Source organism: Triturus cristatus, chromosome 5_1 (genome assembly GCF_964204655.1).
Source record: "Triturus cristatus chromosome 5_1, aTriCri1.1, whole genome shotgun sequence".
In the NCBI taxonomy this organism is placed as follows: Eukaryota; Metazoa; Chordata; class Amphibia; order Caudata; family Salamandridae; genus Triturus; species Triturus cristatus.
The window spans coordinates 528,122,039-528,147,182 of NC_140587.1; the positions used below are offsets into that span (position 1 = coordinate 528,122,039).

General features: G+C 43.9%; 1 protein-coding gene across 4 annotated transcripts in view; it reads right to left on the reverse strand.

The window, feature by feature from the left end:
* The window catches only part of LOC146831152 (uncharacterized), a 1,851,363-nt gene that overhangs the window by 1,378,248 nt on the left and 447,971 nt on the right, over positions 1 to 25,144 (reverse strand). For all 4 annotated transcript variants that reach the window (XM_085605390.1, XM_085605389.1, XM_085605391.1 and 1 more), the window contains 3 exons: positions 14,705 to 14,842; positions 4,838 to 4,996; positions 3,986 to 4,069 (listed from right to left, as the gene is read on the reverse strand). In XM_085605390.1, coding sequence (XP_085461516.1) covers positions 3,986 to 4,069; positions 4,838 to 4,996; positions 14,705 to 14,842 — 381 coding nt within the window. The remainder of the gene's footprint in view (positions 1 to 3,985; positions 4,070 to 4,837; positions 4,997 to 14,704; positions 14,843 to 25,144) is intronic.

Here is a 25,144-nt window from a genome sequence, read left to right on the forward strand (position 1 = left end):
GTGTGTGGGGTGAGTGTAAGCCAGCCCGCAAGGAGTGGTTGATGCTGGCAATAACTACAACAGTGAACACTATTAAAACGGAAACAGAAAACACCAGCATTACAGAGACAACTGCGGAGCATGATGGTGGTATCCGGAGCAAATACAGAGGTCACCCAATGAGCAAACAGAAGTGTCCATGAGCTGTGGTGCACTGAGCCAGTGGCACCTGTAGTGCTGAGCAGGGTATCAGGTAGATGATGGCATCCACGACAGGTGTGAGCAACTCTGATAGTCTGGCAGTAAGACACTTTCGGCTCTGGCTTTTGGCATTTGGAGCTGGTCCTGGCGGTGGTGGCATGTGCCTCCTGCGGTGATGTGACATCCGGGCCGGTCAGCACCCGATTTGATGTGTGAGCCCTGGTGGACCACAGTTGAGGGCGGAGTCAGCGGACACCGCAGGGCCACATACACATGGTGTTGATGACCTAAGGCCATCGTCTCGGAGGCCATACAATATCTCAGCAGACAGGGTCCCTGACTTGAGCTGCACAGAGTTAGTGGCCCTGGATGCACTGCGGTGCAGTGAGATGGGGCCACGAGAGCTGAGCGGGTCCTCATCCATGTCCAAGGTGAATGTGACAGTGGGTTGCGTGGGACAGTGGAAGGTGTACTCCAGGGATTGATACAGAGGGCAGAAGCCGTCTGGAAGTGGCAAATGAAGGAGTGGAATGCTACAGCCTCGTTTTTGCCACCAAGTAAGTATCACCAACATGATGAGGACGACAACCCCCAGTCCATAGACTCAGTCGCCACCAAAGTTCAACCAGAAAGTGTTCATGGATGTCGGGGAACAGACTTAGTGGCACCGGAGCTGAAAGGGGATGCAGTCTGCAATGAGGCCTGTACAATGATATCAAATCTGCCATAAATGAATCAAGACTGAGTTCTCAAAGTGTGACCTACTCGACCGCAGTGTAGGCCTGAAGCCAACGACACATGCTTGTGGGCCCCTTCTGACCGCTGCCTCTGGCCTACACTGCATCACACATTTGGAACTGAGTCTTGATTGCACTATGGCAGAGTACATATTCATGGCTGATTTTATGTCACTATACTCCCTTCGATGTGGGGCCACCAAGTCTGTGTATGGCATTCCAACCACAAGTGTCCGTGGGCCCTCGCGGACTACTGCCTTCGGCCTACACTGCAGTGAAGTAGGTCACACATTTGGAACTGAGTCTTGATTTATTTATGGCAGAGTTCATATCATTGCACGCAAGGAGAGGTGTAAGAGGAAGATGCGTTTCAGTCCGGAGGAAAAAAGGATCCTCGTTACGGAGGTAATTGTGACCTACTTGTCCGCTGTGTATGCCGGTAGAGTACGTCAATGAGAAAGGATGACTGCAGGCCTTGCTCGAGGAGGCGGTGATGGTCTGAGCAGGCTGCCAAGGTCGTGGGCCTCGGGCTTGGAGGTTGCATGGGCATGTGGTGGGCCCTCTTTGGCACACACCGGTGTCAGCAGGTGAGCAGTGAGGCCTGGGTGTGCAGCAGGCAGGACGAGTTCGGGAACCAGCGGCCCGGGGTACAGCAGGCGCACAGGATTGCAGGCAACTTCGCTCACAAAGTCGGCCTGACTGCAGTGGCTGGTGAGGTTCTAGGTACACGGTAGTTCCCTCCAATACGGAACCGACACTAAAATTTAGTGCTCTCCCACCCTGGGCTCGTATTCATCACAGCCTATGAGGGTTGTGTTTTTCTTTACTCACGGTACCACACATTTTTAGGGTGCTGTACGTGTGTCCACCATTGATACCTCTTAGAGGTTGTGGTCACAACTAAAAAGGTGCAGGTAGCCGTATCTTTTTCCATTGGTCCTGAAGAATTGCCATTTAATATAATACAAGGCAAGAAACATGTTGACCCGTTGATCCTTTTAGCACGTTTACTCACACACCTAAAGGTGAGAGATGTGCGGATTATTTTGATTTTAATCAGGATGGTGACCATGCTTTATTAAAATTGTTTGAAGTGGATCACCTATCCCTGTTTTAGTACACTCACCGTTCACCTCACATGCACCTACACCAACTATTATAATTAACTCCCCCCACACACCTCACTCATCGGCGTTGGAAATAAAGATCTCCGATAGGAAGGCCCCATTGGGTGCCTGATCGGGTATTGCACCGCCGGCCCGATAAGGAGCAAAGACCCGGTGATGAAGCAAGACACCCGCTTGTTGGGTGTGTGAGGGTGTTCTTTACCAGAAGGAGTAACCTTTACTCCTGCCCATTTCATCATTTTCACAGTGTCACCCTAGAATCTTGTAGTGATTCTAATACACCTTGCGCTAACTTTAGGAACTGCATACCTCTTTGTTTTCACATTCTGGAAGAATACCATGCCCAGAGCGACGTGCTTTTTATTCACTCCCCTACGCTGGCCTGGCGTTCGCCGGACCAGCCCACTCTGCTCACGCTTACAGGGGAGGACGTAACAAGCTACATTTCTGCGATCTTCCCTACTGGCTGGGGTGACATGGTTGCGTCCACTACACTCCATACACCAGCGGGAATGCCTACTCTGCGGCTCATTAGCGATTGTTGCCTGGGTCATCCGTGGCGATGTTTTTTGTGGCTGTTATCGCAGGTAAACTGGTGGTATCGGCTTTTAGCACCAGCTTGTGAATGGGACTATAAATTTATCGTGACTTTGGCTATTTTTTCTGTGATCCTTTGTAGAAAAGTAATCTGGTGCATAACTTAAATGCTCTTTTTGACTAATTCCAGTTATTAAAGAATGCATAAAATTAACTATGAATGTATGTATCATGTTAGGGTAAATGAAATGTACACACCCAAGTTTAATATATTATAATAGTCTGCTATCATTGCATTTTACTTCCACTAAAAAATATTTTAAGCCACTGCATTTTAATGGAGAGAGATACCAAAGAAAGCTAATAAAAAGGAAATATGGGGAAGCAAAAACAATAAATATGTAAATAAATAACTAAATAAAATGATCAAACAGCAACTCTTTTGAAATACCAGCAAAACGAAGCAGATGAGAATGTAGATACTAGAGGCAGGTGGCATATTTTTATACCTAATTTTAGCCCTTCAAAATATATTATTACATAAACAACTAATGTTTTGTGCTTTTTTTATGGCAACCTGGCCCACAACATAGGCGTTCAGCTCACCAGAAACTATTAAAATACCATTGCCCTCAGGTGCGCGTCACCACTGCGATGAACATAGAATGTTAGCGATGTGGCTGTTCATGGAGATGATGTGGTGGAGCCACAGATTAGCACCAGGGAATCAACCCAGACGGTGGCTGTGGGCGGAAGCACGTTTCACTCAGCATGTCAGAGAACTCAACAGTTATGCTTCACATATTAAACAGCAGACCGTCCAACAACACATCTTAGGAGGTACACCTCAACATTTAAGGGTCTGATTTACAATACCAATAATACCAGTAGTGGGGGGGCACTTGCAGGTAGTTTGGGATGGTATTGAGGATACACTCGCTTTGGGCCCCCGTGCTTTTAATAACCTCCAGGGTAGAGGCTTCTCTGGAAACATCTTTTAATAAATGCACAAAAAATGAAGATCCACTGCCACTGAGAGAAGATAGCCTTGCATCACGATAATCCCAGATTCCTTACAAAACATGCTTTTAGCGAACATGCCTTTTTATGATGAATTCAATATTCCAAAACCAGCTCCAATTTAAGAATGCCTGCGCTAATGTAAAAAAAAAAAAAGAATTGACAGCAAGATGCACTGAGAAAACCTGTTCTGACACACGATGCAGCAAAAATGAAACATCAAAACAAAATGTTAAATGTGTGGGTTTGATTATAAATTGAATCAGCAGAACTATAGCCATTGTCTATTTAAATCATTATTAATTTCATGCATTTCAAGCATTATCAAGAGGCATGTGTATTTTAAAGACAAAAAAGCCCCATAATTAGCTTTTTAGGCTTTACCTTCTCTTCCGATTCACTCAGTTTCTCCTCCTGGCCAATTTGCTGCATCTTTAGTTTGTGGATTATGTCTTCTTTATAGCAGAGCTGCAAGGTCATAGCACATAAGTAAGCATTCTTTCTCCAATCCGCAGACAATTGCTATTGAAATAGTAAATGGCGTTTGCAGCAGCTAGCAACAAAGCTATAGAATTAATTGATATATTAAAATAAGGAACCTTTATTTGGGTTGAGGGGGTAGCGGGGCATCATCCGGAGGAGTTTGGCATGCTCTAAGAGGGGTCGTGCGGAAGACGGAAGAGTGCTGCAGGGTCGTCAGCGATCTGAGTGCGGAGGGACGTAACAGCTGCACACTGCTAGATGCAAGGACTGCGGATAAGGCTGTACGTAGATGTGAGAGGGAGGAGACGACGTGCGTGTGGTGGGTGGGGTGGGTGGGATGGGTGGGGGGGCGTTGGGATACGGTTTAAGGAAACTCAGGGACTGGTCCAGGATAGCAGGGGAAGGCGGAAACTGGTAGGATTGCCTTACATACCGGTTAGACTGTAGCGTGGTCTGGGGGCTGGTGCAGCCACTGTTGTCAGTAGTAAAGGGGACGGGATTACCACGTGTGTAGCTTCTCCTGAAATGCCGCCGGTCCTCCGGGATGTCGGCTAAATGGCCGTGTAAGCGACAACTGCACACCCCCCCCCTGCTGATCAGGGGGGTTAACGCATGGCTACGTGACTTTATGGCGCTCTGACCTGTCTGTTTACCATTTGTCAATAAAGGTTTTTGAAAACAAAAAAAAAAAGGAACCTTTATTTGAATAATACACCCTGGCTGGTCAAAATTATGAAGACAACAAATACCTACCTCATTTGAGAGTACATCTTCTTCATTCTTCGCAGTTATCAGATGACTTTCAAATTTCCCTTCTAATCGGCCATTGCTCTCAATTACTCCATCATATAGAAACTGCAGTTGGTTCAGCTCCTTCCTGAGTTCCAGTGTTACCTTTTCAAGCTTGGAAATCTAACCAAGAGAGAAAGAAGGGATTATTAATTGTATTTCTCCTATCTCAAAAGGATGGGATAGATTAAAGTGAGAGAAAACATAGAATTCTAACACAATACAGAGAGGCTCAATTAATACACAAACGTGGGCATTCCTTCCAAGTTCACTTTCCATAGTGTTTCAGTTTGCCTTCTACTATCCCTCACCAAAGCACTAGCATGCCAGTTACACACTTGTACCCGGATGTCTCTGTCAGTGTCATTTCTTGATTCAGTTTCCAGACTCATTAATGAGATCACTGAACACTGGCAATTTTGCATGACCAAGATCCCTTCCTTTATAGATCATTTGTGCAATCCTCATCAATATAAAGAAATAAACAAGTCCTTGATGATCATCTAATACTCCCACACTTTATGCTTGCTGCAGTTTTTCAAATTTCAGATTGCTTCTTGAACTTGGTTTACAGTTTGCGTCAGTGGCTCCTTCTCGTCCAGGTGCCTTGAGATTCCCAAATATAAGTTTGAACTGTGTTTAACATCTCAATCCTTCTCAAACTATGTTTTTCTCCTTTCAGCACTATGACAATCATGGAACTAGTTCACACATGCTCATGAATGAACTCACCAAAGACCAACTACCTATTATATTCAACGTATTTTTGACTTTTAAAGCCATTCACTGACGTTTCCTGGGTACCTACTGGAAATGTCCATTCCTACTAACAGAGACTACCATGTGTATTACGGTTTCCCTAGTGCCACATTCCAAGTTCACTTATCAAATAAAGGAAGCGAGGATTGCCGCTTGCATATGCACGATCTTAACATGGTCCAAAGTCACCAACTTTAAAGACACTTAAAAATAAATCCTTCATGATATCACAAAGCATACTGCTGGAATAAATAAAGCCTACTATAATGTAGAGACAAATATTAGGAGTCAGTCAAATTGAAGCAATAAAAAACATAAATGCACATAAAACTAACTCACAGCAACTTCACAAAGGTAGTGCCAGTTGTTATAGCAAGACAAAATGGAAACAGCAATTTTCATGGGGAACCTTGATATCCTTATCACAACTATACCTTTAACACCAAAATAGGCAAACTCAGAATCAGCTTAGTGCTCGTCTTACCAAACAGATCACTGGAGAAAGGAGGTCTTCCAATAATTCACTGTCAGAATCCCCTTGACTCTCCGTAATTTGAAGAAATTGATTAACTGATTATTCTAACTTCCACCGTGAAATTAAACGGAAACCTCCCCATTACACACACTACAGCACTTGGTAAATATCTCCAAGACACACTCCGGGTAAGTCAAGAAAATAATGGCTATTTCTTGGTGGTGAACAGCAGATTCCTCTGACTTAAAGATAGATATTATTGATGTGACTACTAGATCCCTCCCATCAAACTGTTACAGGGACATTAAGAATATTCAGATCTCGTGCACTGTTCTCCAAGAGAAATGATGCAACTGAAACAGCCAAATAAGTGCAGGTGGCACCTGGTCAAAAAAATCATTAGCCAGTAACCAACTCTCCCAGATTAACAGCCCTAAACTTTGACCAATCCAACATGTTTATGTCTAGTCAGAGCAAAAAGGACCATGTTATTATCCCCCACAGTCCTAGAAGACAAAGCAGCTCCTCCCTGGACACCCAAAAATATCCATCTACTTCTATCCTCTCCACTAGATAGAATCTTCCTCTCTTGAGAACCAGAGTAGCACCGGACTCTCTTGCCATGCCCACCCTTGGCCCAGTAACACTTTTTATTTGATTTTAATGAATGTATAAGTCACACAACAGCATTCAATATTCATCTGTGAGTGCAAAACTGCAAGAACAGTTCATAACTATAAGCCCTATACTCCTAAAGATTAACTGAGACAATTAGAGTACACCAAAATAATGGACACCTCAACAAGAAGTAGATCCACTATCAATAACTTTCTACAATGTTGTTAGACCTGACATCCTTGGCGTGGGTTTTTCCCCTATCTTTTGCCTCTGCTACCTGGATTGCTAGAGTGTAAGTGCTCCCTGTGTAAAATATCATATTGATTGGATATACCTCATTGGCAGATTTGTATCACCATGAAGTCCCTAGTAAAGTGCACTGTGTGTGCCAGGGCTGGTGATGACAGATGCTACTAGTGGGCCTGCAGCGCTGATTGCGCCACCCACATGAGTAGCCCTAAAATGGTGTCTCAGGCCTGCCACAGCAGGCCTGCCTGCAGTCCCTGGACTGTCCTCCTGGCCAGTGTCCACACTGGCCGGGCCTAACCATTCCCTTTTTGTGCACATCAGTCATCCCTATGGAAGGCCCAAGGTACCCCCCTGGGCAGGGTGCAGTGTATGTAAAAGGTAGAGCATGTACTAGTGCAGGTACCATGCTCTGGTAGTGAACAGCGGCCATTTTGTGTGTTCACTGCTGCAAGGTTATCTTGCTCCATAGGCTAACATGGGGGGGGCTGGTGCCAATGGCCATCAGCCTATCTTCTCATAGGAACAAGATAAGACATGAGTGTTTGATATCCCTGAGCTCAGCATTTAATAACACATCTTTTAGGAGAGGTTGTTTTTAAATCCTGAGTTGGAGAACAGTACTTTTTAGAGAGTAGCTGTTCTCTTGTCTGACCCTTCTGTGTGCCTGGGCATGCTTGTGGATTGACTGTCTGGTTTGAGAGTTACAGGGGCTGGGGAGCCCCCAGGAGGTTGGATGAGTCAGCCCTCTGCTGAATGACTGCATTTGCAAGTAGAGTGTAGGGAGGAGATAGCACCTGGGAGTGAATAGGGCTGTGCCTGCCTGCCACACTGCTGGCTCCACCTCCTGAAAGGAAAGAAGAAGCCAGGAAAACAAAGTGCTCCAGCAACTCCCAGAACTGGATCAGACCGGGCTCAGGACCCACTTGCAAAAAGACTTCAAGGACTTTTAGGGATATAAGTAAAGGACCCCTGAAAACAGAAGATCAGATTCTACCATCAAGAGGAACCTCTGCCAGAAGAAGGACCGCGGAAGAACTGAAGGAAGATTGCCTTGCTGTGTGCTCCAAGGGCTGACCTGTTCAGCTGTTGAACTGAAGGAGAGAAGAAGGGCCTGCTGTGTGCTGTGCCCCTGCCTACTTGTACCTACCAAGACTTTGCTGTGTGCTGTGTCTTTGACTGAATCTCCAAGGGCCTGAGAAGAGCTGGCCTCCTGTCCTGGAACCCAGGGTTAAAAGGTTCCCAAGAAACTGAACTAAGCTATCAAGTCCGTGCTGTACCTGCCTGGAGCGTGAATTTGTCAGCAGCTGCTAAGAATCCCGATCGGTGTGCTCATCGACATACGGCTTTTGCGAGGATCGGAGGACTGTGTGGCCTCCCCTCGTTAATTCTGCCTTAGACCATCAACGGGGACCCTGAGGGCGGCCTAGCCGTGGCCAGCACCCTCCCACCCCTGTTGCCGTGAGGGTTTTTTGCTGTCAGAAGGCCGCACATCGCCCCGCAATCTTGCCGTACCTTGCCGGCGCTTCCGAGGCGAAGATCGAGCCCGCTGTCCTCTCATTGGTCGAGAGGATTGAGCCCCCTCACTAATGCCGCGCTGGGATTGGCCAGCGTCATAGGAACATCCCGGGAAGCCGCTGCCCTCTCATTGGTTGAGAGGATCGAGCCCCCCTCGCTGAAGCCGCGCTGGGATTGGCCCGCGTCATCAGGACATCCCGAGAAGCCGGCAGAGTGGTGCCTGAGTCATCTGCGTGACCCGTCTTCGTCGAGGGAGCAGCGAGTGTATTCAGCGTGCCCCAGGCCTGTGAACCGAGGAAGAGATGTGCCGCACTGCCTCCCCGCCGCTCGTTGGATTGTCGAGAGCGGGCGGAAGAGCGGACGTGATCGGCCGGGGCTGCTTTGGAAGATTCTGCCCACGATGAGGCTGCAGTGTAAAGCGCAACGGTGAGAAGAGCTGACTGGGTCACACAGCCCTGCTGTGATACCCCTGTGATAGCGAGTAGAGACTTGAGACTGTTTTTAAAGTAGAAGAAACTTCCTAGTAACCTAGTGCAACCATTAAGCTCATGTGCAATTATCCTGTAAGTGATCGTCGTTCTCTCTTGCTACCCTAGATAAAGATATATGTTTATATACATACCTGTGTGGTGTACTGGGGGGGTCATTGTGGGGATTGAGTGCAAATACCTAGCACATTGCCTTTGGGATAAGCCTGTCTGCTCTTGCCAAGCTACCTAGAGGGTGATCAGGGGTTGTCCACAGTGTGTGTCCCTGTACCCTGACTAGAAGCAAGGGTCCCTATTTGGTCTCAGGTACTTACCTCTGCCAACTAGAGACCCCCAGATCTAACAAATGTTTTCTCAGACTCTCCAAACAAAACTTTGCCAGTTTCTCAAGTCAAGACAGGGGAAAACAGCAAATTAGCCCAGAATTCGCCCTAAAAAACAGAAGGTTATCCCGTGATCTACCCAAGACTAAAAACTGAAGGCATCTCAACTTGGATCAGCACCAGTTACACTGGAAACGTGAAGTGCATGACTTTCTTGAGCCTCAACAACATTCACAAACAGAGTGAAGCATGATTCTGAAGTAACTCAAAAGTAAGCTGTAAAGAACAGCTGGCAATAAGAAATGAGTTACTGTTCAGTTATATTCCAAGAGAACATCCCATGCTGTGAAATCATCAACACACATGGCTCTACTGTTAATGCCCAGGTGTAATGGCAGCATCAGAAACCTGTTTATACCACCATCATTGGGAAGGTTTTTTTGAACCTCTAACCTTGAGGAGAGCAAGACTTGAGGAACCCATCAGTATACAGTCTAAATATCCAACGGGAAAGAATAGTTTTCAGCCACAGAAGCAGTTATATCAGAGCTTCATACTGTGTTTGTGTCCTATCCTCCTTCCTGGTACAACAAAGAATGCAGTTCAAGGCTTTCTGAACCATGTAGAACATACTCTAGAACAGGGTACAATGCTTCTCCAAATTATTTTCCCATTTCCTTCCTATTTTGGAAAAAAGATCAAAACACGTTGAGCACATGTGCCATGTCCATATGAGATGGGACAGAGTAAAACACATACTGTCTTTGACCCGGTTTCTAAAATAGACTTGGCACAACCTGGAAATCTCTACATCTGCATAGTAAAATAAAAAAAAGTCTTGAAGTTCAGCATATTAAAATTAGCCAAATAAACATTTGCGGTGTTACATCAGTTAGGTATTTCCTCCCTCCCCCTAGATTTCCAGGAAATGGTACCAAAAGTCTAAAAGACATTGTCAAGATGAAAGAGTATAGGTGTAATGTTATTCAAGTAGCCAACCGCTCTTAACATTCAAGCAAATGCCTCAATTTAACACTGAAACTACAAGTGTGGTCCTGCATTCTAAACGCATGGATAAAGTGATGTGATGAAATAAATTCCAAAGATAAAAGTGGTAGTCACAAAACACTAAGGTAATACAAATTCTGGGCTTATTGTCTGCAACACGACCGATCTAATGCCTGAGGTGTCAACGCATCAGGTTTGGTACTCTTAAAGATATATGCTGGGATTGTACCCTTTAGTTAAAAAGGGACACAATATTTAATCAGCTGGAAATTCTCTCATTTTGGAACAATGTAGAACTCTCAGAACATTTGTAAATAGCACTACCTTAGCTGGAGGAAAAAGGCTGGTGGGAATTAGGTCAGTAGTCGGGTCTTGAAGAGATCTTGATATCTGCAGAAACTCAACAAAATGTAATCTTCAGTTTAGGGGCAGATTTGATATGCATTTGTATCTGAGAAACCTACGCTCACTTAAGTATACCGCACCTTTGAATAACATCATCTTAAAAATCTAATACTTTCTCAGCAATTGCCTTGAATTGCTTATTTGGCACAGTCCACATAATAAAAATCAGATGATCCTTAAGGGTGGATCAAGATGGCTTGGTATGGGTGGTAGGTTTTTAAAAGGAAATTAGGATAGGAATTGACTGGCAATAATATCAAACACCATCTAGTAAAAAAGCCAAATGTGTTTGAGTGGTTGATTTAAATACTAATCTTAGGGGGTGATAGTTAATCTAGGTTGTCTAAGGGAGGACTATTAAAGAAAGCAGGTGAAGCAATAAAACAGAATACTATCCATGACTGGAAACAGGATGGTGGCCTATGGACATAACATTTTGCTGGTGAAACGTCTTCAGGACTTTTTGGGCAAATTCCAGGAGTCTAGCAGGACTAGGAGGTTGTGAATAGTTAAAGATTTTGCAGGTAAGGGAAACACATTCAATAATGCTGCATTTTGATGTCATGGAAAGCAGAAACTGCAGAGCATCAACTAATTACCAGATGGCAGGGCTTAGAGACCATGCAGGTAGCAGGCAGTCCTCCTCATATAGTCAGTGACATTATAATTTTGCCAGTATATATGAAGGGCCTCACGTTGGTCCAAATGTTTGGGCATTTCGGTAACACAATTAGAAAGTGGTGTAGTGAGATAAATAAATGTATTGTCTGGCCAACTTAAAGTATCTCTTTGCCATCCTGGGCATTTTAAGAAGAAAACGTAAGACAGCTATGCAGAATAGAACCCAAAACTATCATGCACATACAAAATAGTACTGACTGCTGCAAAGTCATAAACAGATCTGTTTATTCATCCTCTTTGTGCTAGGTAGAATACAACTGAATTTATTTACAGACATCAGAAATAACTCTCCTCCAGCATCCACCTTCATTCTGTGGTAATCCAATAACAGAAATGTTAGCCTCTGCATGTGAATCATGTAGGAAATTGGGTTGCTGTTTGAATGGGGTGAAACTCTAGTCAAGCATTAACCACAATTCCTGTCAGGGCAAAACGCAAGCAAACACCAAATTAACCTGCACTTAACTCTCTGGTGGCTTGGCACAATATAGTCAGGGTTATTCTAGAGTAAACGTGTACAGTATTTATGCAGCACTTCAAACAGAAATAAGTTAAAACACAACACAACAAAAATCCAAAACCAATATAGAAAACTGAGTACAATTTTATAAATTATTTGACACCAAAATAACAAGAATCAGTAGAATTGGAGATATGCAGTTTTAAAGATTTAAGTGAAAATAGTGCCTAAAAGCACAAAGTGCCAATGGTGGCTATCTGGTCATGCGGGACTGGTGAAAAATCACAAGTTCAGGCCCGCTGCGATGGAGTTTGGGCCGGATACAGGGACCAAGTTAGGCCTGCTGAAAAAGTATGTTATATACTGGTTATGGAGTGTTGTGAGATCCTGCTTTGAGTATGTGTCGTGCACTGGCAGTTGCGGTGAGCTGTGTGTGGCGATGCAAGGTCTTACATCATGGATGCCTTGCGCAGCAGCAGTTACAACAGAACCACTGAAAAGGCTTGCAATACAAGGTCCGGCGTCATCATCAGGGACGCTATTGGTGTAGGCCTTCGAGGAAGGTTCCTATGTAAGGGATGCATCGGGATGCATCGCGAAGTGGCAGTTTCAATGTGCTGTAGGCTACAATACAAGATTCTGTGTCAGGGATGCATCACAGAGCACTGGTTCTGATGAGGTGATGTGAGGAGATGTGTTGTTCTTCATCGGTTCTGCCCAAGAAACCATAGCTGGGCTGGCACAGCACATTCAGGGCCACTTCCAAAAGTCCAGGACTGGAGTGGCACCACTTGGGGGGCAAGACTCACAGCAGACAGAGTCCAGGTGCTGGGTTCAAGGTGGTTGGAGCTTTTCTGTCCCCGAGGCTCTGTTCAGGAGGCCAGTCAACCAGCCCTTGGAGTCACCCTGGCAGTCCTGCATCAAGATGCGGGTTCAATACTTTTCATTCAGTCAGTAAGGCCGCAGGCAGCAGGGAAGTGAGTAGCAGGACAGCAGAGTATCAGGACCAAAGTATAGCAGTCCTTATTACAGTAGAGAAGCAGAGCAGTCCTTCTGAGTCTTCCATGGGTCTAGAGGAGTACTGAAGTGTTGGGTCTCAGAGTCCAATATTTATACCTCATGCTAGCTTTGAAGTAGGAGATGGTTCTGGAGATTTCCACCCCCAGAGGTGTTTGGAATTTCCTGCCTCCCTGCAGTGAGCACAGCTTGTCAGAGGGCACTATAGACTGGTGTGAAATCCTTTGGGATGTGCTGTGGTAGAGCCTTGGTGATGTGCAAGTGTGGTAGGTGACAGCTCCTCCTCCTCTTCAAGTCAGAGATGGCCCATCCTGCCAACATCTAGTCCCACTTTTTGCACTGTTTGGAGCAATACACAAAGACCAGCTGCCAGCTACACCTCGTCATGTGAACCAAAATATAGGTTGCAGGCACCAAATGCTTGGGACAAGAAAATGCCAACTTTCTAAAAATTGCATTTTCAGAATTGAGAATTGAAATCCGACTTTACAATTAGAAAGGGTCTTAAATTACAATTCTTTAGACACCAACTTGATATCCTCACCTGATTACAATTGAAAGTTATCTCTTATTAATTGCAATAAGGTAATCCAATGTTATCCTAAGGGTGAGATAGGCCTTGCAGTAGTTTTTCACCTCCAGGACTTGTTAAAGTTAAAAGTACATGTCCAACGTTTTAACTACACTGCACCCTTCCCTATGCTCTGCTTAGGGCCTACCCTTGGAGTAACTTATATATATTAAAAAGGAAGGTTTAGGCCTGGCAAAAAGTTTATTTTGCTGTTGAAATGGAAGTCTAAACCTACACACACAGGTTGCAATGGCAGACCTGAGACATGTTTAAAAGGCTACTTAAGTGGGTGGCACAATGAGCGCTGCAAAAAGGCTACTTAAGTGGGTGGCACAAGGAGTGCTGCAGACCCACTAGTAGCATTTAATTTACAGCATTTAACTGTGCAAATCGGGTATAAGCCAATTTTACCATGCTTAAAGGAGAGAGAACGAGCACTTTAGCAGTGGTTAGCAGTGGTAAAGTGTGCGGAGTGCTATTATGTTCAGCCAATGGTTCCTGTTGACCCATCAGACACCTCAAGCAGCTTGGGGAGGTGTGTTAAATTTGAGAACTGGTACAAAATCTACAAGTGTAATGCATTCACCGGAAGCTTGTCCAGTAGGCCTCTCAAAGTCCTCTGAAAGGGGGGTAGTCATACAATATCATCGAAACATGTTGCTGGGGATATGTATTTCAGTATCAGTGAAACTTTACTGTTGCATGTAAGGAATGGAATTGTTCCCTCAAAATTGTAAGAAATGGGGGCATATTATTGTCCCCATCTGCCAGTTCAATTGAACTCGTGTAACCATTGAGAAGTGGGTAAGGATATGTTGCTTAAATTTGTTTGACTGTTATATTAAAATATATCACAGTGGTATCACATAGCACCTCTAAACAAGCTCGTTTCCTAACTCCTCCCAGGATTTCCAAAATTCCAACAGAGGGACAAGAGCCTCTTAGACACTTGCAGAAATGTGCCTTCTTTTCAGCTAAACGCACATATTCCTGCAGACTGTAATAAGTGTACCATTTTAAAGGAAGGACTGTAGGTTCTGGTCTATTTCCTATCTAATGCTCACTTCTGCCCTATTAGACTCTGCCACTTTCGGGGTAAGACACTGCTAACTTCTCTTTTTTATCATTACTCTTACACTTCTTGACAGACTTTTATGGTTCTTGCCAGCTCCGGGGACGGGCCTCAATGAGGATCATCAGGAAACATTTTCTGAACTCACACAACATACAGTTTTCTTATTTGCATGTCTTAAACGGTTTACCTCTTTTTGAGAACTGCCATAATCTTCTTTCGTGCACAGTAATTCATCTTCCAGTAATGTGACCTTAAGCTCGTGCTCTTTGCGTTTCTCTATGTATTCATCGTTTAGTTTCCTGATCAAATCTTCTTTACAATTTACCTGAAAGTACAAAAAACAGCACATCACAGGCATGTTTTGTGGGACAGTTACTAGAGCAATGATATGCTAGTGTGCCATTGGCCTGAAGATTAAATGTACAGTGCTATGGAATGCATGTTAGTTATAACTAAATTAGAAGTAAGGTACACCATCTGAAACAAGCAATCCTGTGATTTTGTGTTACATATTTTTTGCAAACATGTGAAACAGGCATTACAACTTTAACAGTAATAAAATATAAAACGAAAAAATGCTCTAAAGTTATGTGCATAGATTTGCAAAAACATAAAAAATGAACCATCACAAAAATAAAGAATAAAAACATGAAGTGAATGCATGAAAGAAAACCGAGTGACACTGAAGTGGATTACTTTTTAGGTGCATGTGCACAAGGCAGCACATGCCATCACTCAGAGTGAAGACAGCCAATGGCTAAAGCAGGCTCACCTATTGATCATGCTCTTTGGTGTGGTGGGTGGGAGTAAAGTATGAATGACAATTTAACAGACCAGTGGGCAAAGAGGGCTGACTAAAAGCCGCTGCATGAATACATGTATGTATTCCTTTTTATTAAGAATGTTTTGGAAAACATAAAGCTGTCGAGACCACATCTAAACGTCTTTGTGAATCGGCACCATAAATGTATGTGTTAGAAACATAGCTTTCACAACATAGCAGACATTCATGCCCTAAATTAAAATGCCTGGAGACAAAAAATGTTTCAAAAAAGAAATAATACAATATATGAGACATGCACCATTAATACAAAAGCTTTATCGGTCTAGGATAACCTTACTTTGAAGGAAGGCCTATATTTAATAATTTCTCAGATGTGAAGCTTCTGGTTGCAATGTTTGAAGGAAATATACGTTATTATATTGGTGGTCTGGTAATGCACAATGTCTGTAACAGCGCAAGCCCAGAGAAAGAAAGGTCAAGAACTGTAAAGTCTTATTTTTGAACTGCAAAGGAGTTTACCCCAAAATTGTCTTCACAGTTGGGAATATAGTTCTGCCATAAGTAGTTCTCTCCACAGACTAAGTTCTAAAATATCTTTTCAAGTGGGAGGACCTTCGGGCCCTCCTCTGAACTTTGATTGAGTTCACAGTTGGTTTATGATCACCTGCGCTCACATTGTACAGCACTAAACGCTCAACATTTCAGCAACATCTGGTAGAGGCCGGATTTCACTCTCAATCTTTGCAGCAATGACGCATAGCATACATACATCTAGTGGATTGCCGATTGGCTGTTAGAGGGCAGAGACTAATAGCCCCTTCACAATGATAGGTGCATGAACAGCTGTGTCTTACTCTCGTTTTATTTGTTTATTACTCCTGAATTTACAGGAAAGAGTCACAAAACACTTTCAGTGTCCAGTCAGTTGTGCATACTTCAGGTTCAGGTGTGTTTTATTGGTGAATTTCTAGCCAAAGGACATGCTCACTCCACGTTTTTATAAATGCACTATTGCTTTAAACAAACGTGGATATAAAAACTATATACAATAAATATAAAACTATTGGAAATTATGTAAAAATATTTTAATAAATGTGACTATATGAAGGTAAAACTCGTATGCATCAGTCACTAGTAAGTACCTCCTTTATTTCTATTCCTTTTTGCAAACGCCTCTGCTGATGGGGCAGATGCTAGAGGACATATGCTGGCTGATCTCCGCATTAGCCCTCTGAATGTAAACATTGTATAGTTACGGGAGTAAGAAGCAAATAGTTTCTACATTTCCACTCACACCGCATCCCATGTACATACCAAGGGTGCGTCTACCAAGGCATGTAGCAATATAGATCATGTCCATGTTAAAACCTTTAGTTGGAGATGTGCGTGGATGTGTCGAATACATGCTATCTTTTGATAACATGTACACATGTGTGACAAAAATCATATCAACATTTCATCCAAAAACCAAAACCATTTTCTCGTTGCTGTTTCAATCTTGTGGCTCTGAGATTCTTGAGGGCGTGTGGAGCAGGAGAGGAAGCCCAGCTGCCAGTCATTTCCAGGTTATTTCTTCAAGTTAATGATGTATCCACTGGACCGCTTGGGATTTTTCCATTTAGGAACACCTCATTGTAATACGAGGTTTAATAGCAATTTCTCCATTGAACAGTAAGGGAACTCCTGCACAGATACATGTTGGCCAGAGAAAACCTAATAAATTGTTTTCAGAGAGGAGATCAATAAGTGGACCAAACTTTAGGTCACATTCTGCATGTGCCCCAGAAACAGTATGAGGAATGAACTAACAACAGGGGAAATAGGTGTATGCCCCCTTCACATTAGAGAGCATTTCTGAGAGGTGGAGGGAGGCCAGGGTGAGGTTTACTTAACCGACCTGCGACAAAAAGATTCTATGGATGCAGGCAATAGTCACCCTAAATGAATACTCTTTAGGCTGAAACGTATGACATCAGTCTCGGGTCGCAGTTAGATGATCTTACCATTCCAATGTCTGACAGATTCAAACCCCCAAGTATTTTCCTTGTCACTAGAGTGATCACAATGACTTTTCAAAAACATATAGACCCAATCTAATGAGCCCCAATAGCAGGAAATTTCACAAATGGGTGGTGAAGCAGCAATTGATTTTATACCAATAGAGAACTAGAAGAAATTGCTAATAACACAACATAGATATTTAGGGACTGATTATGAGTTTGGCAGCGCAGGAGTGGACCACCACACTGGCAGCCCGCACTGCAAACCCCGTGTGCCCACCACCGTCCAGATTACGATTTTCCTCGTGTCTGGTGGCCGTTTTTTGGTGTTTCCATGGCGCGGCCTCTTAAAATGGGTACTGCAATGGGAATTCCCCCCAAAATTCCTGCACGGCATGGACTGTAAAGTTCCTGCTGTGCAGGAACTGGGGTGCATGCACCTAGGGGGGCACATGCTGTGCCGCCCTGCATGCATCCCCATACAAATGGGCAACTGGTGGCTTCTGTAGGGTCCTTTTGTTTCAGGACCACCAGCCTTTAAGTGAAGGAAAGACCTCCATGACACCGCTGGCAGTACTCAAACTTGTAATTGCATGGCGGCGCTGCAGCTGCCCCACCAGCGTAATACTGAGTCCCTGACCACCGTGCCACTGCCAGGGAACGTATGTTCCCTGAAGGCTGCAGCTGTGCAATAATGCTGGTCCGATTGCCCAACTTGTAATGGGACAGTCGGGCTGCCTGTGTGGCAGTGGGTGGACTGTCACCGCCACGCCCCCGCGAGTCTCGCGGTCCTGTGACTGTCAGACTCATAATAAGGCCCTTAGTCAATTATCAGTTGTCTTCCAGTAATTTTAACTTTTGCCTAAAGAAATCAAAACAAACATTATTTTCCATCATGCTCTCTCTTGAAGACATCCATAAATAAAAACTGCATTCCCCAGAAGGCCTAGTTTTAGCTACACAACCGTTAACTTTTCCCTGATCTAGAACTCAGATATCGAGTGGTCCCAGTTACCTTATTATTACTCTGCTAATCAAAATTAGTATTTTAATACTGCAAGGCCCCCTTCCCCATTGATTAACATTGAAGTTACCTTACTACTTTTGATACACTTCAACTTCCAAATGGGAATATGTCAACATTTCATGTTTTGTGTCTTTGGAACTGTACTGTGAAATCATCTTTTATGCTAAAGTCAGATATCAAATTACAATTTTGAATATGCAACATTTAGAAAGTTGGCATTTTCCCACCTCAACCATTTGGTTCCTGCAATCTGTCTCTGGGTCACGACTAGGTGTTGTTGATCTTTGTATATTCCTCCCAGACAGCCACACACAAAAGAGAGCTTAGGTGTGCCTTGGTGGTCCACCACTAGCAGGCTGGGGGGGCCAAGGCACAATCCCACTTGCACCTGAATAGGCTATGTCCTGCTTCACACAAGGGACTGTATACCTCCTGTTCTTAGTTTGGAACAAGGGCAGGGGAGATAGGAAACCTGTGCACTTTTAAAGGAAACCTCTAGAAACATCTCACACTTCAAAGAAGGCATCAAGTACAAATAGTGGACCCCAGACTGGTCTTCAGTACACTTCTAGACCTGTGGAGACTCTACCAGGAAGAAGGACTGCTGTACTGCTGAAAGGAATGCCACTCTGTTGGAACGCTGACCTGAAAGACTGCTGCCCTGCTGTTTTGCCCTGCTTGCCTCTTACCTGGATCAGAGTGACTCCAAGGACTAGTCTCTTGTAACCAGCATGTGGACTTTGTAATTGTGAGTTCTACCCTGTCAGGTAGTGCCACCTCAGTCCTGGATCCTCGGAAGTGGGCCTGAAGGTGCTCTGCCAGCCCATTTGTGGAACCAGCAGAACCAACACATCTCCTCTGCTGAGCAGTCTAACCACAAGCAAAACCAATGCATTATCTCTGCTTCATGAGCTTTTCCATCGCAAAGACTTTGCATCACCACAGCAGTCCACAGCCTCATCGGAACCACTACTGCACAATGCATCCTTGATGCCCCTTGTTGACAGCATACTCTGAAACAATGCAGGACTCTGCATCACAAGCCCCGCAGCTTCTTCGGAACTAGCCAGTGATTAACACATTCCTGACTCAGGACTTCACCTCACAAGCCCGCCTCATTAAAAGCCTCCTCAACGACAATGCAGGACCTCATATCGCAACTTCCGGGAACCAACGATGCGTGACGCATCCTCAACGTTGGACCTTGCAAAGCTCAGCAACCAGGATCTAAAGTGCTTTTGTTCAATGGGCCTAACTGGGTCCCTGTAGATGGTCCATTCTCCATCGCGGTCTTTTGACTTTGTTTCAGTAAGGTGCGACCATATATTCACAATTGGCGCTTTGTGCTTTTTGGCACTATTTTCACTGAAATCTTTAAACTTGCATATTCATGGTTTTACTGATTGGATTTTTGTTGTTTTGGCCTTGTTTCATTTATTACAATTAACTCTATTTTTCTAATTTCATGTGGGATCCTTCTTGTGTTGTGTTTTCACGTTATTCCTGTTTGAAGTGTAGCACAAATACTTTACAAAAATCCCAAAAAGTTTTAGGCAACGGACTTTATGAAGAAGCACCTCACAGCTGTGCTACAGTCTTATTAGGATGGGGGTTCATGCACACTTCTCAGCACCTGTTGCCTTTTGGTGCTACTGGTCACAGATTCCAAACTATATTACTTGATGAGCAGTGCACTTGAACAAAAGAACTTAATCAGTCTTTTTATACTTCATTCAATTCTTTATTTTCAAATCCAAGATGAAGTTTCACACAGAAAAAAACACAAAGGGCAGCCAACGAGTTTCGTTCAATTCGATGATAAGCCAAGAGAACGTCTTCAGGGCTCTTTAGATCAAAGAGGAGACTCAATAGTCTTTAACATTGGTCATATAGTAATTTGCCCGAAAACAGCCTTCAACACAGCATCGAGTCCGCTCGAACTACGGATGGTGTGTGCTGAGGAGGCGTAGGCGACCGTGTGTCAAGGCCGAGGTTATCCCACTGGGGATTGAGGGCACTTATCCCTCTGTTTTTCATTCGTTCATTTATTTCAGTGGACTCGATGCTGTGCTGAAGGATGGTTTCGGACAAATGACTATATGACCAGTGTTAAAGACTATTGAGTCTCTTCTTTGATCTAAAGAGCCCTGAAGAAGTTCTCTTGGCTTGTCGCCAAATTGAACAAAATGCGTTGGCTGCCCCTTGTGAATTTTTCTGTGTGAAACTTCATCTTGGATTTGAAAATAAAGAATTGAAAGAAATATAGAAAGACTGACTAAGTTATTTTGTTCAAGTGCACTGCTCATCAAGCAACATAAATACTTTCACATTGCCTCTAAGTTACGCTTGACCGCTCTGTGCCAAGCTACCAAAGGGTTGAGCACACGTTAATTTAGGATTTGCTTGTGACTTCACCCTGACAAGGATTGTGGTTGTTGCTTGAGTAAGGATTCACCCCCTCCAACAGTTACCAGATTTCCTACCCTTGAGATGAAATGAGAGATAACTAATGTAGCTGGTCAAGAAAGCTCAAAAGAAACTGAAAGGTAGAACCATCAGGGCCCTTGGCACTGAACTCTGGCATAAGTTAGCTCTGCCTTTGAAATGCCAAAGCTTAAGACTGTGCTTTTCAATGAAGCATTGAGTGACCCTGAGCCCTCATTTGGTCAGCTTCCACCCCTAAGCCAGGAATTGAGCACCTGTATACAACACGTATCAACTAAAAACAGCTTTCTGAGCAACACTTGTCCAGTGGACGGTACCTTCATTTACTACATCAGTTAATTATCAATAGGATTATCTGCTGCAAGATTCTCCAAGTCTTCCCTTAGATCAGTGGAACCTGCACTAAGATCAATAAGCGTATTTGTCTGCCTAACTGACAGGTAAGTACAACCACTGCTTCAAATATTTCCTTATCATTGCATATTGCTTTAGTGTATTGCTCTTTCATCTCATGTATCTGTTCTTTGTGATTAAGAATGTGTCCAACCCTCTGGCATCCTCTTTTGTTCCATTATGCACAGCGATATTCTTCTTTGTCACAATAACTGCATATTTAACGTTGCAAGAGCAGCAACACCCAATATGAGTTCATGATATTTGGAGGTCAACTTTGTATTGCATTCGACCATAGCATAATATTTGCCTTATGTTTTTCCTTCTCGTCTGCCATTTTTAAGGCAGCCTTGTGACGGTGCAATGGTTGAGCTTGTGCTGCATTCGTTTGAATCTTGTCCCCTTGAAAAACATAAAGAAAAGCAAATTATCACAGAGCGCAGGAAGGCTAGTGTAGAGAGTACAGAAGAGTATGCCGATTCTTTCTTGCTGGATCTAGAATGCATTTATTAGATTCAGTTGTGTGCATTTTCTGGTCCTTCAGATCCTCTTTCACCTGAACACCAATGCTGTGACATTTTACCCTACCTATAGATATTCTCCAGGAATCCATTAATAAGAATGCTGTCCGAGGAGGTGCTGAAAGTAGGACTGAGACAGCAGCCGAAAAATAAAAAGAGAAATTAGAGGATGCTCTGTCCCTTGCTCCACTCATTTTGAAAGATTGTCTGCATAGTAATGAAGACTTAACCATTCTCCAGTCTGGATTATTCGGAAATGGTGGTTCTCTTTTATGATTTCAAGAGGATATGTGGATGGGGTTCAAGGCACCCTGTAAGTGGCATCATCGCGATCATTTGGACAACTTAACTTTAAAAAGAAAACATCTTTTCCACTGGGACCCAATCTCTGGACACTATGAAAGCCCCAATGCTTGCGATTACATTGGACGCATTCAGTTAGCTCGGTCATCTGCCAGTGGAGATGTATGTTTTTCCAGCAGCTTTTGCTCTTCAGATTCCGAGTCCTTTATTACACACACATTAAATTGCCTTGAGAGGAGCCTCCCTCTAAACCTACAGTAGTGGGACCAGAACTCTCACATCATGAGACTTTGCAGGACCCTTTTTTAGATACCCATTTTTGACCCCATAAAATTCAGAATTCAGTCTCTTCCAAGTAGTTTCCAAGCAATGGCATTGGTGAGTAATGTAGACAATTGGATGTATATAGCCATTCCAAGGGAAGCCAAGGTGCAAAAACATTTTGAACACCATGTTGTATATTTAAGGACATCGCTAATCCTAAACAGGATCTAAAATAAGACTCTCAGCCTTGACAGGATTGTCCGAAGATATTCTAGGCCACTGCCCAAAGGACTAGGATTTGTTGGGGGTACCTCTGATAGAATCCCCTTTCTGTCTGTGCCCTATCCCTCCAGATTAAGGCACAGAGAGCAGGTGCGACACATCATGATATATCGGGGGTGCAGGGGCACTCCCCCTCTTCTTCCTATCAAATCTGAGACCCGGGGATGGGGTCCTGAGATCCCATTCGTACTGCACTGGCACTCAGGGTAATGCAGCCCCTCCAAGGGTGAAACAGTGGTCGGGGAGGGTGGACCCATGCATAGCCCTCTCCCAGGAAATGAAAAATAAATGATGCACCGACCCCCAGGCGGACGAGGTAGCCCATCTCAAAGATAATTTTGGAAAATTAGGCAGAGCGCTATGCACTCGTTTGTTAATTTTCTTTCTTTTATGGAGGCCAGACATTGAAGAGTCAAATTTCAGGCCCTTAGAGGCAATTTCAGCTAATCTGAGCTTAATTTGCAGAAGGAGCTCCTCTGAGAGCCTCGACTCCACTGCTTGATGATATAGCTGTCTGATCCCTTCCCATCAAAACTTTAAAGTCGAGCCACTCCTGTGTTCCCTTGAGGTGTCTTTCCATCCTCTTTTGTTCCAGTGGGTCTGGGCAGTCTCAGCCCAGGGGCAGTGCAACAACCAAATTAACAGATGCAGATTCGGTTCTCATCCCTTCCATTCCCAGCAACTGGGTCAAGCACTGTTAATTGTTCTACTGTGTAGAAAGTTTGCTGATCCTTCTGCTGGGGAACAGAGTAATTAACTTGGCCCAACAGAGGACTGGAATCCGATTCTGAGCTGACCCGGGGAAACATGATAAATCTTAAAGTGCCATAAGCTGTGTATGTGGAACGTTAATGACTGGAAGTTTATCCTTGGAATGCATTTTCTACCCCAAATCGAAACATTGCTGGACCTTGTGGGCCTAAATAGCATGATAATGTCCTTTAGGGCACATTTTGCCTATTATTTGTTTACAGTCTACACCCCACAGACCTCCGGTAAGCACTACTGAGCTTTAAATGAATGCCTATTGACATTATCAGGTCTACTACAGGTCAGCACCAATCCGTGAAGAGTCCTATCTGCGACAGGCAACATGTGCATAGAACCATGTTGAGCAAGACAGTAGTCTCACACATGGAGCCCACACATACGTTCATGTGTAACCAGCACAGCGCTCTTTTCCTAGCTGTGCAGCAGCAGCCTTATTTTAAAAGGCAGACACTGTCAGTAAACATGCTCATTCTAATTACAATCAATTTAAAGCAAATGAGGCTCAAGTAGAGAGACTCACACACAGTAAGCGTTCAAAAAACGGTAGATAAAAGCAATAAGTTGTGCCAGACTAATGAGCAGAACCGACTTGCTACACTATGTCAGTTAATTACAGTGCTTAAACTAGGAGTCTCCAACCGGTTGATTAGGAGCTACCAGTAGCTCACCGACACCCCGTGAGTAGCTCACTACCTCTTTTTAATGCCCCGTCAAAGCCTTTCTTCATTGTTTTATTAATTTCAGCTCTTGCCTGCCCTAACATAAAATCAGCTGCTTGCATTGGCTAATGTGGGTGGGTGGGTGCAGTAGCCTTGGTACCAGAGCCTTATTATAAGGATCAGGACTCTGGTTGGCTTTGTAGTTGCATACTGCCATGCAGGAGGAGCAAAACCTGTGTTAGGGCTGAAACCAGCAAAATGTTGCAAGTTACAAGAGGTGCTTATTCTTTTTAAAAGAACGACCCCTGTGAAAATTTAGAATTACAGTTTTAGTATTAGGCTTGTATATATATTTGATAGCTAATTTGTCTTTTTTCTAAGCTCTCTCTTAAATCTATTCAATTGGGTTTCTTTGCTGCATTTTAGGAACTCACCTTTCTGTGCACCTTGTGTAGTGTAGTCCTTGCTTCAAAGCCCATTTTGAGACTACTCTTTAGCATCGCCATTCAGTGTTTGAAAGACTCAGAGACAGAGAGAAAAGAACTGGCATATTTCATAAGCTTCCCTGAATCTCCTTTTCCACATAACAGATGACAGCTTTGTAGGGAAAAACCTATTGTAATAGTGGTTTTCTGGTCAATGAGAAAGAAGAGGTCCTAACATATCACAATTTAAGTAGGTGTCTGTCACTCATCACTCTGGTGGGCCCACTCAGCCCTTACCAGTCTCCCAAGAACCTGACATTTGGAGCAGTTTGACATACTGCTTAGCCATCCCTGCACCATTGCTAAGGTTACCTCTGTACTTTTCTTTTACCCTTACCAAACAGTGGCTCAACAATTTCTGGATACAAATCCCAGTTACCCACTGCACCAGATGTCCCAGGTGTGGTATCAAAGACTTCTCACTTCCCCATTTTGGCTGATACTGTGTGGAGATTGGCCCTCCATCAATTGTTCTCCTATGGCCAGCCAATTTTGTCAGGTGTTTTTCCAAACAAGCTACCTATCGCTCCACCAATTTTAGTTCTGGCAAAGGAGTGCAACTAGGGAGGAATGTATGACAGGAAAGTAAAGACAAAACCATCAAAAATTTACATTGGATGTATTTTTAGGTGCAATGGACATATGTTATAGTGTTTTTGGATGATGCCCCTTTCATGGTTGATAGATGTGCCT